The sequence below is a fragment of the Octopus bimaculoides genome, chromosome 3 (genome assembly GCF_001194135.2).
Source record: "Octopus bimaculoides isolate UCB-OBI-ISO-001 chromosome 3, ASM119413v2, whole genome shotgun sequence".
Lineage (NCBI taxonomy): Eukaryota > Metazoa > Mollusca > Cephalopoda > Octopoda > Octopodidae > Octopus > Octopus bimaculoides.
In genome coordinates this window covers 32,369,093-32,383,892 of record NC_068983.1, presented here as the reverse complement: position 1 = coordinate 32,383,892, position 14,800 = coordinate 32,369,093, and the positions used below count along the sequence as shown (strand labels likewise).

The 14,800-nt window shown below is 37.0% G+C and overlaps 1 protein-coding gene across 1 annotated transcript in view; it reads right to left on the bottom strand.

The window, feature by feature from the left end:
* Window positions 1-14,800, bottom strand: part of LOC106874910 (inositol-tetrakisphosphate 1-kinase) — a 123,742-nt gene that overhangs the window by 56,096 nt on the left and 52,846 nt on the right. The window contains exon 3 of the mRNA XM_052966130.1: window positions 12,188-12,313. Coding sequence (XP_052822090.1) covers window positions 12,188-12,313 — 126 coding nt within the window. The remainder of the gene's footprint in view (window positions 1-12,187; window positions 12,314-14,800) is intronic.

Here is a 14,800-nt window from a genome sequence, read left to right as displayed (position 1 = left end):
ATATATATATATATATATATATATATATATATATACATGCAACAGGTTTCTTTCAGTTTCTATCTATCAAATCCACCCTTGGTCTTTTGGTAAACATACTTCAAATCATATTTCAAAGGTTATGGTTTTGCAATTCAGATGAAGGAGATAGCTATGAAATTCCAACTAAAATCAGTAAGAAAGGTAGTACATATATGCTTTAAAACCTTCAATTTCTATATCTAAATTACATATTCACATTTATACTTATGACAACAAGTGCACTCAGCTATGTTAGTAAAATGTCTAAGTGGCAATGTTGAAGGGCTAGGGTTTTCAAGTAAAGAAATGACCATGTACTTTACAAATACAATCTCTAAGTGAAGCAGGAAAAAAAATATACAAGACTTTTGCAAAGTTCAACGTGAAACACTCATCCTTTTTCCTATCTAAATTCCAGGGGTGGAACTTAGTGTGTTTGTAAGAAAGCTGCTTCTTGCCCAGAGGAAGAATTCAAGTAAGTAAAGAAAAGTAACATGCATGAATATATGCAAGCAAAGATAGACAGTGACAGATATATCTACATATAAACAAGACGTACATAGTAATTTAATAAGAATTATTTTGTCTGAGTAACATAACTCACACATGCATGTACACAGTAACACTTACATGCACATACATAAACAGGCATAAACACAGGCAGACACATATGAATAGTCTCACAGGCATACAATCACATGACAGTATATAAATACACAGACACACTATCAATACCACTATATATATATATAAACACTTAAAGAGGTAGCAGGTGGCAGGAAAACATTATTCATAAACCCTCACCCTCTCACAAGAGAGGGGCTGATGGGGGAGAGCAAGAAAGAAAACGTCCTAGCTAAGAACAAGTAGTTAAAAACAAAATGGAAAGAAACCTGAAAGTCTAGCCGCTCTGCTTTGTTCATTTACTTATATATCCTTTTTTTTTTTTTTCATTATAAATACCTGCCCTTTTCTATACTCGCCCTCATGTCCCATCACTTCTATCCTCAATAACACACACATCACAACAGTTATCCCAAAATCCCAAAGAGGTGAGTAACAAATATACAATAACTAAAAACAAAAGAAATGAAAGAAAGGCACCCACACCCAGAAACTAACAAGTTAAAAATAACAAAATTTTCCATGAGATATCAGAGCCAAATTTTGAGTAACAAAAGAGGCTGAAAGCTATACATATCCCAAGTGGTTCAATTAAGTTAGTCATGGCCAGGGCCAATTCTGGTGGATACTTAGCTAAGTATCTAAGTATCTTCCAGAGGGGCATCTAAGCACCCTCTCACAATAGTGCTAACCTTTAAAGAGTACCATTAAAGGAGTGCCAGTAAATAGATAAAACAAGCTTTCGCTCCATCTCCAACTCACAAGATGGAATGATCCCTTCTTGTCAGTTGTAGAGTACATGTGTCAGTATTTCTTCTCTAATAAACATACAAGTTAGTAGAATGTTTACTTAATGATTTACTTGTTAATTAATAATTGAACAGAGTTTCAAAAGCTCAGATTATTCAGAAATGGTCATCAAGGCACAAAGAGACCTTGGTTGGGTTTCCAACCTAATGACCTTATGGAACTTAATTTTAGAATGTGGAAAAGAATTAAGTAGCTCATAAATAAGAGTATCTCAAACAGGCTACTCAACTAGCAGGAAATAGCAGCTACATCTCTCTCAATCATAGCTTCTCCCATCTACAAGTATCAGCAGGCTTAGACCACTATGCCAAAGTTTGCAGGTTAATAATTCTTGTCAGAGAGGCAGTAATGGGTTTTTTTTATTACTTTCTGTTAGTCTCTTGCTCTCCCAAGATTACTCTTGAGGGCACAGGCCAATTTAACCCTGAGGCAAAGTGATTGGTTTAAGTGATATCAGGATGCCTACATAATTATAGACCTGTATGCCACATGCCTAACGGCCAGCCCTCCTCTGAATCTTGTGTGCCTTAGCCACAGAACCATCTTCTGTTATTTGACCTCTAACTGGGACCCTGAACAAGTATTGTCACCCTGAACCAGAGCAGTCACAGAAGTAGTGATGACTAAGGTGTATGATGCTAGAGCCTCATCAGTGAATGAAGTTTAATATCTTGCTAGGGACAAATCATAAACAATTGTCTTTAAAAGAGTTACAGTTTGAAGGCCACTGATGATAGATCTGCTTAATTAGGTTTAACCAACACTAAACATCAACCACAAATAATAGGGCAGTGGGTTGATAGAAGGAATAGAGATAGATGTGGCTAAGCAGACAAGGATTTGACTGCCTAATCATAGACTATGAGTTCAAATTGACTACAAATATTTTATTGTGTTTCTAAGCAGAACACTTTATTCTATATTACGTCAGTATGCCTAGCTGTCAGGCATAGGTACTACACCATCTCAGAATGTTACCTGTGGTAGACTTACTTCCTATACAAGGACTTAGAGGCATTTACATTTGCATTCCTATCTTTTATTTGTTCTTTGGGGACATTCTTTTCTTTCATAGTTCCATTCATATCCAGGATGTCCTATAAGATTGTTAAATCAACTGACTGTACTATTTTACTAGCCCCAGAAAGATGGAAGGCAAAGTTGACCTAGGTGTGGTTTGAACTTAGTATGTAATGCGCTCTAACTAAATACCTTAGGCATCATGACAATACCCTAATGATTCTACCAAATTGCAGCCCAGACTAATAAGATAGATATGAGAAATGCACATCAACTGACAAGACAACAATAAAGTAACACAAATGAAACACAATAAAAAGAACCATTAACCTCATTTTAGAATGCTTACATTTACACTACTTTTTGATGGATTCATTCTCTGACTGTCAACAGATGTTTTGTTTCTGGATGTGCATAGTTCAGACTAGCTTAAATCCAGTATAGTGGAGGAGTTGTGTATATCTCCCAGAATCAAAACATTTGGTGACAATGGGAATCAAACCAGTCAAAACATATGCTAAACAGACACATATATATCATCATCATCATCATCTTCATCATCGTTTAACGTCCAGTTTCCATGCTAGAATGGGTTGGACGATTTGACTGAGGACTGGCAAGCCAGAAGGCTGTACCAGGCTCCAATCTGATCTAGCAGAGTTTCTAAAGCTGGATGTCCTTCCTAACGCCAACCACTCTGAGAGTGTAGTGGGTGCTTTTATGTGCCACTGGCACGAGGGCTAATCACGCGGTACTGGCAACAGCCACACTCAAAATGGTATTTTTTACATGCCACCTGCAGAGGAGCCAGTCCAGTGGCACTGGCAACGACGTCGCTCGAATGATTGTCTAACGTGCCACCGGCACAAGTGCCAGTAAGGTGACACTGGTAACGATCACGCTCAAATCGTGCTATTTACGGGCCACCTGCACGGAAGCCAGACAGTTGCTCTGGCAATGATCACGCTCGGATGGTGCTGTTAGTGCTCCATTGGCACAGGTGCCAGTCATCGAATATGGTTCAATTACGATTTCGATTTCACTTGCCCCAACAAGTCTTTGCAAGCAGAGTTTAATGTCCAATGAAGGAGAGGTTGGCATGGGTGCCAGTCGTCGAATTTGGTTCAATTTCGATTTCAAATTCACTTGCCTCAACAGGTCTTCGCAAGCAGAGTTTAGTGTCTAATGAAGTGAAGATACAAATAAGTGAGCTGGCTACACTTCTAGCAGAGGCCACAGATTAGGCTCTCACTTGGTTTGCCGGGTCTTCTCGCGTACTGCATATTTCCAAAGGTTCCGGTCACTAGTCATTGCCTCAGTGTGGCCTAAAGTTCGAAGGTCGTGCTTCACCACCTCATCCCAGGTCTTCCTGAGTCTATCTCTTCCACAGGTTCCCTCAACCGCTAGGGTGTGGCACTTTTTCACACAGCTATCCTCATCCATTCTTGCCACATGTCCATACCAGCGCAATCGTCTCTCTTGCACACCACGTCTGATGCTTCTTAGGTCCAACTTTTCTCTCAAGGTACTTACACTCTGTTGAGTATGCACACTGACATTACACATCCATCGGAGCATACTGGCTTCATTTCTTGCAAGCTTACGCATGTCCTCAGCAGTCATGGCCCATGTTTCACTGACATGTAGTATGGCAGTTCATACACATTTAAGCCAGCCATATCCAGTCAAAATATTCAACCTGTTTTATGTTCAGACTGGTAAGATCTGGCTTCTCACACCAACTCTAAAATATCATTCTAAATTAACAGTCACCTCATCAAAATCTCAAAGCTACAAGATAATCTTTTTCTGCTCTAGACACAAGACATGAAATTTTCTGGCGAGGGGGGCCAGTTAGTTGATCAAGCAACTGCAATGCATAAGCTATATATGTCTAATACATATTAAATACTTTTAATACCTATAGAGATAACCATATTACATTATACTACACAAAAACAACAATCATATGCTCTCTCACATGCTCTCACTCTCTCTCTCTCTTTCCTTTCTTAGCATAACCTGTATTTTTTTTTTTTTTTGCACTCTACTCGCTTTTCTCCTCACTTACTCTCACTCTAACCCAAATTGTGTCTCCACTTCCAGTTCTACTGTCCCAATTCCTTTTTACATCAAACCAGCAATGTAATCATATAAATTTGATATAATTCCTATTTCTTTTTCTCCTCTTACTACTTTACATTTCTTTCACAAAAGGCATAATCAAAATGCTAGAGCTTTTCCAATCCCTTTTCATTTCACATATTTATTTTCAGGGTACACACTCATTGATATTGTTTCATTTATTTTTCTATGCTTCTTCCACCCTGTATTTCACTTTTTAATATATTGTTTACTTCCTTATCTCCTTCTTGCCTTATAATCTTCATTTCTTTTGTTTTATCCATATATTATTATTATTATTATTATTATTATTATTATTATAGTCAGAAATATAAAACAGATTATCTAGTAAGAAAAACTGGTTTTACAGCATACAAAAGAAATTTTATGACATTTTATTTTTGGCAAATTTGTATGTGAATGTTTTGATTTGAGTATATAGTTTATATATTTGAAGAAAAAATTTGGTGTGTAAGTGTAATGACTTATGCATACGAAAAGAGAAAGAAGAAAAAGAAAGGGGGAAAGAAGAGAAAGAGAAGAAAATAACAGCTGGGGCAGAAAGTTACTGGGGAGAATTTCAAATTAAAGGCAGGGAAAAGTATTAAGAATTAAACTAGTATGAAAAGTAGGTGTGGCTTAAAGAAAATAAATGGCAGGAGACTAAATCAAATATGAAACAAAGTGGAGAGGGAGTAGATAAGGAGAAAACTTGGAGTAAAAATGAAAACACTGAGTAGAGAGAAGAAATATAGATGAAGAAGAAGAGGGAAGGAAAGAAAACAAGAGATGTTGGAGAGACAGGAAATGAATATAGACTGATTGAAAGAGTGGAATAAAATAGAGATGAGATAGAAAGTGTGTGTGCGCATTTGTGTATGTATGAGAGCACGCTTGAAGAAAACGTACAAAATGAAGTGGAGAGATGGAGCATAAATGAAATGAAGGAATTACAAGAGTGGCTCATATGTAAGGTAGGGGGGATACTGTGGTAAAGGTGGTAGTGATGGTGGTGAACAAGACAATGGGGACTGAGAACATGGATTGTCTTCTCTGACTAAGCCTTCAGCTTTTTCACAGATTGAAGAGGAATGTAAAAGTAGAAAGGGAAATGCTGCCCTCTGGTAAATTTACTGGACAAGGTGACTGGCCTGGCCTACCCTATATATATATATATATATATATATATATATATACCAGCTGGTTGTGAGTACAATATGAGAAAGGGCAAGTCATTGGTATTATCTTGTGTCTGTGGCCAACAAACTTACCATTCAAACGGCCTGGATCATCAAGTTCTAACGAGGTATGACATGATTGAGGAATAACTCATCATTGTATGCAGTTACGGCAAAGCAACATTAACAAATATTTCACTGACTTGCAGTGCCTAGTTCTGCTTCACCTGTGAGGAAAAGTAACCAAAGTAAGATTTGTCATTCAACTATGTAATGACATGGAAACTGGTCCTTGGATATCTTTAAAGGAGCCTGCCCTACTGGAGGTATTTGAGCTAGATCTCTAGTCTGAGAACAATGTTTTCCTTCCTACCTCAGAGAATAGAGCAAGTGCCATGAACACCACTCTTCCTCCTGTAACTAGACCATTAAAACATAAATAATAATAATCTTAGTAACTGTGAACCTCAGAGTTCCATGGAAGACCCTTTTGTTAACATATTTCTGAACCCTTTTGTTAACATATTTCTGTTGAACTACACTGCCTTTATTTCAATTAATTTTTAAGGTAACAAAGAATTTAGTAAAATGTTTAGGTGTCTGGAATATAAATTAACATGAAATTTTTAAGGAAGATTTTAACTGAGACCATTTTAAACAAGAAGTTTGTATAATAAAACTAGGTGTCACAGGTGAGCTAGTGTCAAAGGGTCAAGACAGCAGTTACAAATTGGGTGTTAATGGTTGTTTCTTCAAGAGCTATCTAAATTCTGCATCCATTTGGAATTTCCATTCTGCACACATCTTTCCAATAGATGTCAACACACAAAAGTTCAAGCTGCACCTCAACAACAGCTATTCACAACAACTACTTCACTAAGTTCTGGCATTTCTCCTTCAGCAAATTGATTTAAAAAGGAGTATTAGGCCCTTATGAGTGGAAGCAATATTAGTTTCAAATTTTGAAACAAGGCCAGCAATTTCGGGAGAGGACAGCCAAGTCAATTAAATTGACCCCAGCCAACTATTTTATTGACCCCAAAAGGATGAAAGGCAAAGTCAACTCCAGTGGTATTTGAACCCAGAACATAAAGATGGATGAAATGCCATTAAGCATTTTGCTAGGTGTGCTAATGATTCTGCTCACCACCTTATGAGTGGAAGTAATATTAAAGAAGCATTGTATTCATTATAATACTTTTTAAAATTTCATAGGTTATTATCTTCTATAATATAAGCAGTGAAAATAGTGTAAAATTAATGAGTGTTTCACTTTGTTCACTTGCAATGATGAGTTCGACTCCTCTTGTGGATTGTTGTTGCAGTGTAACGCCAAGTCAGCCATGATCGAGCAGATATCTGGTCAAAGGTATTCAAGACATGGCATATGAGTGCATCTACTGATATTCTTGATGTAGTGGTAATGATGATGAGGTGGGAGGTATAGGGTGGTACAGGGATGTAAGTATTAACAATAATGATGCTGTAGCTGACGAGCATGGTATTGATGCTATAACGATGATGGTATGCCAACGATTACTGGACTTAACGCAATAATGTCAGTTAATAACGATGATGGTGAGGAGGAGGCAGAGGATGAAAACGAAGACTGAGATAACAATGATAACAACAACAATAATAATGAAGCCAGTGATGACAGGATGAAGACTCTAGTGTGATAAGAAAGCATCTAAGTGAGGATAAGCCCAACCTGACAGGATATTAATATGTAAGTACTAATGATAATGAAGAAAATGAAACTTATGGCTTCAGCCTGATAAGAATATGTAGACTGTTTGTTGTTCTTGCTGTTGACATTTCCAGTTGACCAATGTGCTTCTTTCACATTCAGATTAACAACAACAATTTTAACAACTGTGCACAAATAGTAAACAAATATCAAATTGACAGACAAGAGAAACTAAACAAAGAACACAATAAGAGTGAACCACTGTTTAAAATTACCACTTTATACAAGCCACACAAACACATATGCACGTATAAATACATGATAAAAATTGTTGCTAGTTTGAAAAGTGTCACTTATATATTATCTTTTACTTGTTTCAGCCATTAGACTGTGGTCATGCTGGGGCACCGCCTTGAGGAATTTTCAAGCTGAATGTATCAATCCCAGGACCTACTTTTTATAAGCCTCATACATTTTCTATGGGTCTCTTTTGCCAAACCACTAAGTTACAGGGATGTAAATACACCAGCACCAGTTGTCAAGTGGTGGTGGGGGACAAACACACACACACATATATATATATATATATATATATATATATATATATATATATATATACGACAGGCTTCTTTCAGTTTCCGTCTACCACATCCACTCACAAGGCTTTGGTCAGCTATAGTAGAAGACACTTGCTCAAGATGCTATGCAGTAGGACTGAACCTGGGACCATGTGGGCAGGAAGCAAACTTCTTACCATACAGCCATACCTGCACATATATAAAGGAAATTTTGTGTGTTTGTGAGGACATATACCATCATTATCATCATTATTTTTGTGTTTGCTTTATTTCTATGCTGGTATGGATTAGGTAATGCTTGTAGAGGGACTACTCTACTGCTGGATGCCCTTCTTAATGCCAACCTTTTTTACTGGTTTTTCAAGATATTTTATTTCAAAACTTCAAACAAACTGTGAAGCTGCTGGATACTTTTGAGGAACATGAATATCATTGCTGCTAGTTTAAAAGTGTCACTTCAAATATACATAGATATTAACACACATACACATGCATGCAGTCAAACACAATCACCCACACATATCTAACAGGTTTCAATACAGTTTCTGCATTGGTTGATCTGAAGCTACAGCAGAAGACATTTGCCAAAGATGTCACACAGTGGGACCAACTCTGAAACCACATGGTTGTGAAGTGAACTTCTCTATCACACAGCCATGTATACATGCATGTGTGTGTGTGTGCGTGTGTTTACAAGATGATTTAGAAGTCCTTTTAGCATTTAAATAATATATGAAAATTTTATCTCTGAGGCTTGGCAGCAAATAACGGAACTAAGGTAGATGATTTAATGAATGCGGGGAGGTGGGGAAAGGATATGAATCTCACAGCCAATAAAAGAATTCCAGTAAGAGGGAGAAAAAAGAAACTAAAGTTTTCCAAAGTTCAATGATCTGTAAGAGTGTCTCATGAGTCCTGTTTCTGTAACACTAAGTAGATTCACAATAAATTTAACCCTAAATAAAACATTGAACTAGCTTTTGTGCAAAGATGAAATGAACACAGCAAAGCAAGTTGATGGACATAGTGCTGGTGTCACTGCTTACAGCTGAATGTTATACTACTCTGTTGTACCTACTTAGAGCTAGACTTAGTCATAAACACAACACACTGTCATTGTTAGTACATAAGCCACCAAATAGGTAATCTGACCAATACACAACACAACATAGATAGCATGGTAATGAAATTGACACTAATGGAGAAATTACCAGCCATATTCACTAGTACACAGTGAATTAAGAAAACTAACATGACAATGACAAACCAACAAGGAAACATCTCCATTGTTGCTCATCTTACAATAATAAGCAACCAAACCTTCCTCAATTCACACTTCACTGCCTTCAAAAAAAAAAAAAAAAAGGAAGATAGGAGTAAGAATAGAAACCTGAACATACAAAAAGGCAAGATGATCACAGCTGTTACAAACCCATTTGAAATGTTAGTATCTTCTTCACCATAGCCTTTTCTGCTTTATATTCATTAAAGTAACATATGAAGAAAAAAATTTTCAATAAATAATCCACTGATAAATTTAAGCAATCATCAAAGGATTAACCTTCAGTTTAAAGCTATTCGTGAGTGATGTCAACCTGAAAATACAATGGTTTGGCTGCCATTTCTAACAAGCTGATTAAGTTTATAGATACTCCCTCATTGAGTTAACAAGGTTTTAAAATTTGTCATGGTTGGAACTCTTTTGATTATAAATCTGCTTAATTGAGTCTGACTTGGTGATACACAATATCAGCGACACATTAGCAGCAGTAACAATGTAAAATACTGGCATCAATGTTTTTTTTTCTTTTCTAATGATTGCTGCTCAAAACACAGTGTACTGTCTTTAGTGCGAGATTATGAGTCAATTATTAGATATAAAAACCTATTTACCACCATGAGAGACAGCAGCTAGACTGGTTTAACAGGTCATCTAAAAAAAAAACACTTCTATACAAATCTAGACATATTTTGCTGATTGACTAAAGATAGTTTTTCAAAGGTTACTCCTTGTAACAAGTTTTTATATTTTGTATAGTTTTGTTTTGTTTCTTGAAATAACTGAAAACATTTCAGATTACACAGGATGATCCCTAAAGATTAGGATCATACAACATAAGAAATAAAACAGAAATGTCAAAACTGCAGAATGTGTATAGAGTGAAAACAGGAATCCTTTGTACAATCTAAGATTAAGTTTCCCACTGTGAGGAATGTGGGAAAATGTATATTCGACACAGAAGACCAAGAGTTAGTGGCTAAGTAAATTGGTAACCTGGATGAACTAAACTCTTAGGGGTTCAGTCCCAGTTCAAAGATCAACATAAATACAACAAACAAACACTTGATGATGAACAGAGAACACACTCTTAAAAAAAAAATTTCTGTCCAAAAGAGATAAAATTAGCAAACCAAAAAGTCATTCCATCATTCATCTAAAAAAATTTTGTTTTAAAAACCAAGAGAGCAATTAATCTAACAGCTGGAGTAGATGAACCAACATAGGAATCTCTACATTGTCACTGGCCCTGTTAGAAAAAGAAACTAAATCCTTCTCAAATTGCACAATGTGTTAAAGATATGAAGGACATATAATGCAGTCCTAGATATTCTATGGCTGGAAAAAAAACGACAGGATGGTCACAACTGGGACAGCATTAAACATAGGTCTGCTTTTATCAGGGATGATTTGAGATTAACTAACAGATTTACTCATGTTAATGCAATATAGTTTGGTTGGGGTAGAAGTCAAGAACCCCAAGACCCCAAGGTCTGGACATTACTTGGATATCACCCAAAGGTTTGGATATCTGCTTCTTAAATATGAATATGTGATGGGGTACAGAGTTTCAGCATTCAGATCCATGCAATTGGTTTTGTCATGTGGGAGAGAAATATTTATAAAGACAGTTGCAGAGGCAAAGGTGTTCTCTAAAATCTTACAAGTCCAAATAGCAGTTGGAACAATAGGTCAGCAAACCTCAATCTCTCAGCAATAGTTTTGGGCACAATAAGCATCTCTATGTGCACTTTCAATTTGGAAGCCTCATACGATATTTAATATAGAATGAAAAGTCAGGACTGGAGAGATTATATATTTATTTATTGATTCTTTCATCATAATCATTTTCACATCTACTTTTCCATGCTTACATGGATCAGACCAGAGTATGTTGGGGTAAAGTTACTACTGTCAGATACTCTTCCTCACACATCACCCATTCCAAAATAAGGTTATAATTTCCCAGTCTATCAAACAACAAACAGCCTTGATTGACTTACGTGAAAAACTGGAGACAAACAACATTGAAACATACTTGTTAAGAATGTCAAGAAATCAGGACATGATTTTGTAGAGGAAATGACACGGTTACTGATGCCACTGTTTTCAAGTAATGAGTGACAAGGGAAATACAATATCAGACATACACACATAATAGGCTTCTTATAATTTTTGTCTACCAAATTCACTCACCCAGGGCTATAGTAGAAGACACTTGCCCAAAGTGCCATGCAATGGGACTGAACCCAAAACTACATGATTGGGAAGGGGTCTTCTCTACCACAACCCATACCTGTGTCTCTGCTATGCCTGTGTCGTCTTAGCACAAAATCAACTTTTATAGAGGAAGAAGCTAGCTGACTAATTCACCTTAGTATAGTTCTAGTATTTACTTTACCAACACCAGGAGGAAGAAAAACCATGACAAATTATATTTAATTTCACAATGTAGAAATACAAAACTAAATATTATAAGACACTCAATAGAATTCCCAATTAATTCTGCCAGTCTGCTACCAGCATTAAAACAGAAAATTAGTGCTGGAAATTCAATAGATCCTGATTTTAAATGAAGATTAGAGCTCAAAATCATTCTCTCTTGCAAGTCTATGTTTGTTTCTGTAGTGTTGAAGTAGAACACCCCTATTGGTAAGCTCCTAATGGATTGTGCCACAATATAAATGGACATATGCAGAGAGCCTTCAGAGCAGTGTAAAGCCAAGAGTTGCATATGACCAGTATCTTGAGTAGAATAATTTGCAAGGACATTATTATTATTCCGTTATATTGTATGTCAAACATGTGATACAACAGTTTCTAATAGACATTGAGAGGCATTTATCAAAAACTACCGTCTTACCTTGAAATTATTTGCATACAACTGGTCCTTTTCACTTCCCTCATCTGCTCGACTCAACACATCTGTAATTTTGTGTATTATAATATCAAATGGTTCCTGATCTTCAAGAGAATAATTCAAGTCAATCTGAAAGAAAAATAAACATTTCAATTAGATAATGGTAACATTGCCAAAACACTAATTAGAAGCACAAGACCAACATTTGTAAAAGAATGAGTTAACCTGAATATATTACTGGTGATTTAAGAAGGAGAAACTAAATAATATACAGCATGTTTCACAATATGCCTACTTAGTTAAGAAGCTTGTTTCCCAACCACTTGGTTCCAGGTTCAGTCCCAGTGCATGGCATCTTGAGAAAATATCTTTTACTGTAGCTCTGGGCTGACTGAAGCCTGGCAAATGGATTTCATTAATGGAAACTGAACTGAAGTCCATCATACACACACGCACACACACACACACACACACACACACACACACATTATCATCATTTAACATTTGTTTTCCATCCTGGCATGTGTTGGATGGTTTGCCAGGATGCAGTGAGACACAGGGCTGCACCAAACTCTATTGTCTGCTTTGGCATGATTTCTATGGTTGGATGCTTTCATAAACACTAACCACTTGCAAGACAGAAAAAGAATATGGAAATAGGAAAAGGAAACAGCTCCTGCTATTAAGCGGGACAGAGAGTATTTGAGAGAAGGAGGTGGCTTTATGCCTAGTATTGAAAGGCTATTGAAAGGCGTGACAGAAGGATAGACAGAGGTGTATTACTATAAAAGAGATACATGGCTACTCTACATTATATAAGGGTGGGTGGAAACAGTTGGGAAGAAGATAAAGATGGTCGTGACGGAGTACCATAGCAAACTTTCAATGTACAAGGTGAGCATAAGAGAGGGTACAGAAGGAGGTAAAGAGAGAGTAACAGATAGTCAGAGATGGGGCAGAGGTGAACAAGAGTGAAGATACATCATCATCGTCGTCATTTAACGTCCGCTTTCCATGCTAGCATGGGTTGAATGATTTGACTGAGGACTGGTGAAACCAGATGGCTACACCAGGCTCCAATCTGATTTGGCAGAGTTTCTACAGCTGGATGCCCTTCCTAATGCTAACCACTCAGAGAGTGTAGTGGGTGCTTTTTACATGCCACCGGCACGAAGGCCAGTTAGGCGGTACTGGCAACAGCCACGCTCAAAATGGTGTATTTTATGTGCCACCCGCACAATAGCCAGTCCAGGGGCACTGGCAACAATCTCGCTCGAAAGTCCTTACACATGCCGCGGGCACAAGTGCCAGAAAGGCGACGCTGGGCACAGGTGCCATCACAATTTCGCTTTCGCTTGCCAAGAAATATTAGTATGGAGAGTGGATAGGGTAAGAGACCGAAGTGGCTCAGGTAGAATAGATCAAAAAGTAGGTGTATAATGTGCAAGGTGTAGGAGTGGTGAGGAGGGAGATGTAGTGGCACACAAGGGTAGTTATAGAGAGTGGGATATGGTGGAAGATACGAGAAGGTACTGAGATGTGTGAAGTGTTAAATAAAGTAGGGTAGAGGAAAGAGATAACTGAAGACAGAGGAAGGAGGTAACTGATGAAAACAGTGTTGATGGGGAAAGGAGGATAATGAGAAAAAGGGACAGAAGTGGCTCCAACAAGGAAGATTGCAAAGAAAGGAGACAAGAGGATTTAATATGTGCCAATACTACTTCCAAGTGATTACAGCTACCATGTAGTAACCATAGATAGAGGAGTGATGGAGGGTTGGATGCCAGTGAATGAAATGTGGGGAATGCCTGATGGGACAGAATGGGTTACAAGTATGTGTAGATTTTAACTCAGAATGTAAAACGGCATGTTACACAATTTGTTACTCAACTGATCCTGCCATCCACCACCTGTGAAGGTGAAAATATTAGACTCCAAAAAAATGTTTAACTCGGGTACAAATTTTATTCAATCAAATATTAGCTCACTGTATTTACATTTGTTTCAGTTTTGTAACTTATTTAATTAAAAGTGTAAAAATTATTAATCAATACATTATCAAATGAAAATAACATTTCAAATCTAGATAAATAAATCAATTTAAAGAGTTTCTCACAAAAAGTAATTTGAGCAGAGGATACAATCTTTCCTAGAGCATGTACTCTAGAAAAGACTGTATACACACACATTCTGGGCGGGTGTACATATGAGATTTCTGACCTATTTCTTTTTAAAATAAAGAAATAAAGTCCCAATAAATGTCAGATGCCAAGGACAGCTGGTAACATTAGAACCTAATGGAATGCACATACCAACCGTATAACCTAATTGTTAGATAATGGAAGGGGGAACAGAGGGCTAACATAGGAGAGTGTACCAGAGGTTTTAGAACATTTGTAAAGGACAGGACAACTAAAAGCATTTATTTCTAAAGTTGGTAATATTTTGTTTCTATATAGAGAGGAGGAGAATGGAGAAAGAATAGAGAAATGGAGGGAGAAAATATCTACATCTAAAGGTATTTGTATACACATGCATATGTGTGTGTGTATAATCATGATGTTTATATATATATACTAGCAGTATAACCCGACGTTGTCCGGGTGTGACTGATTA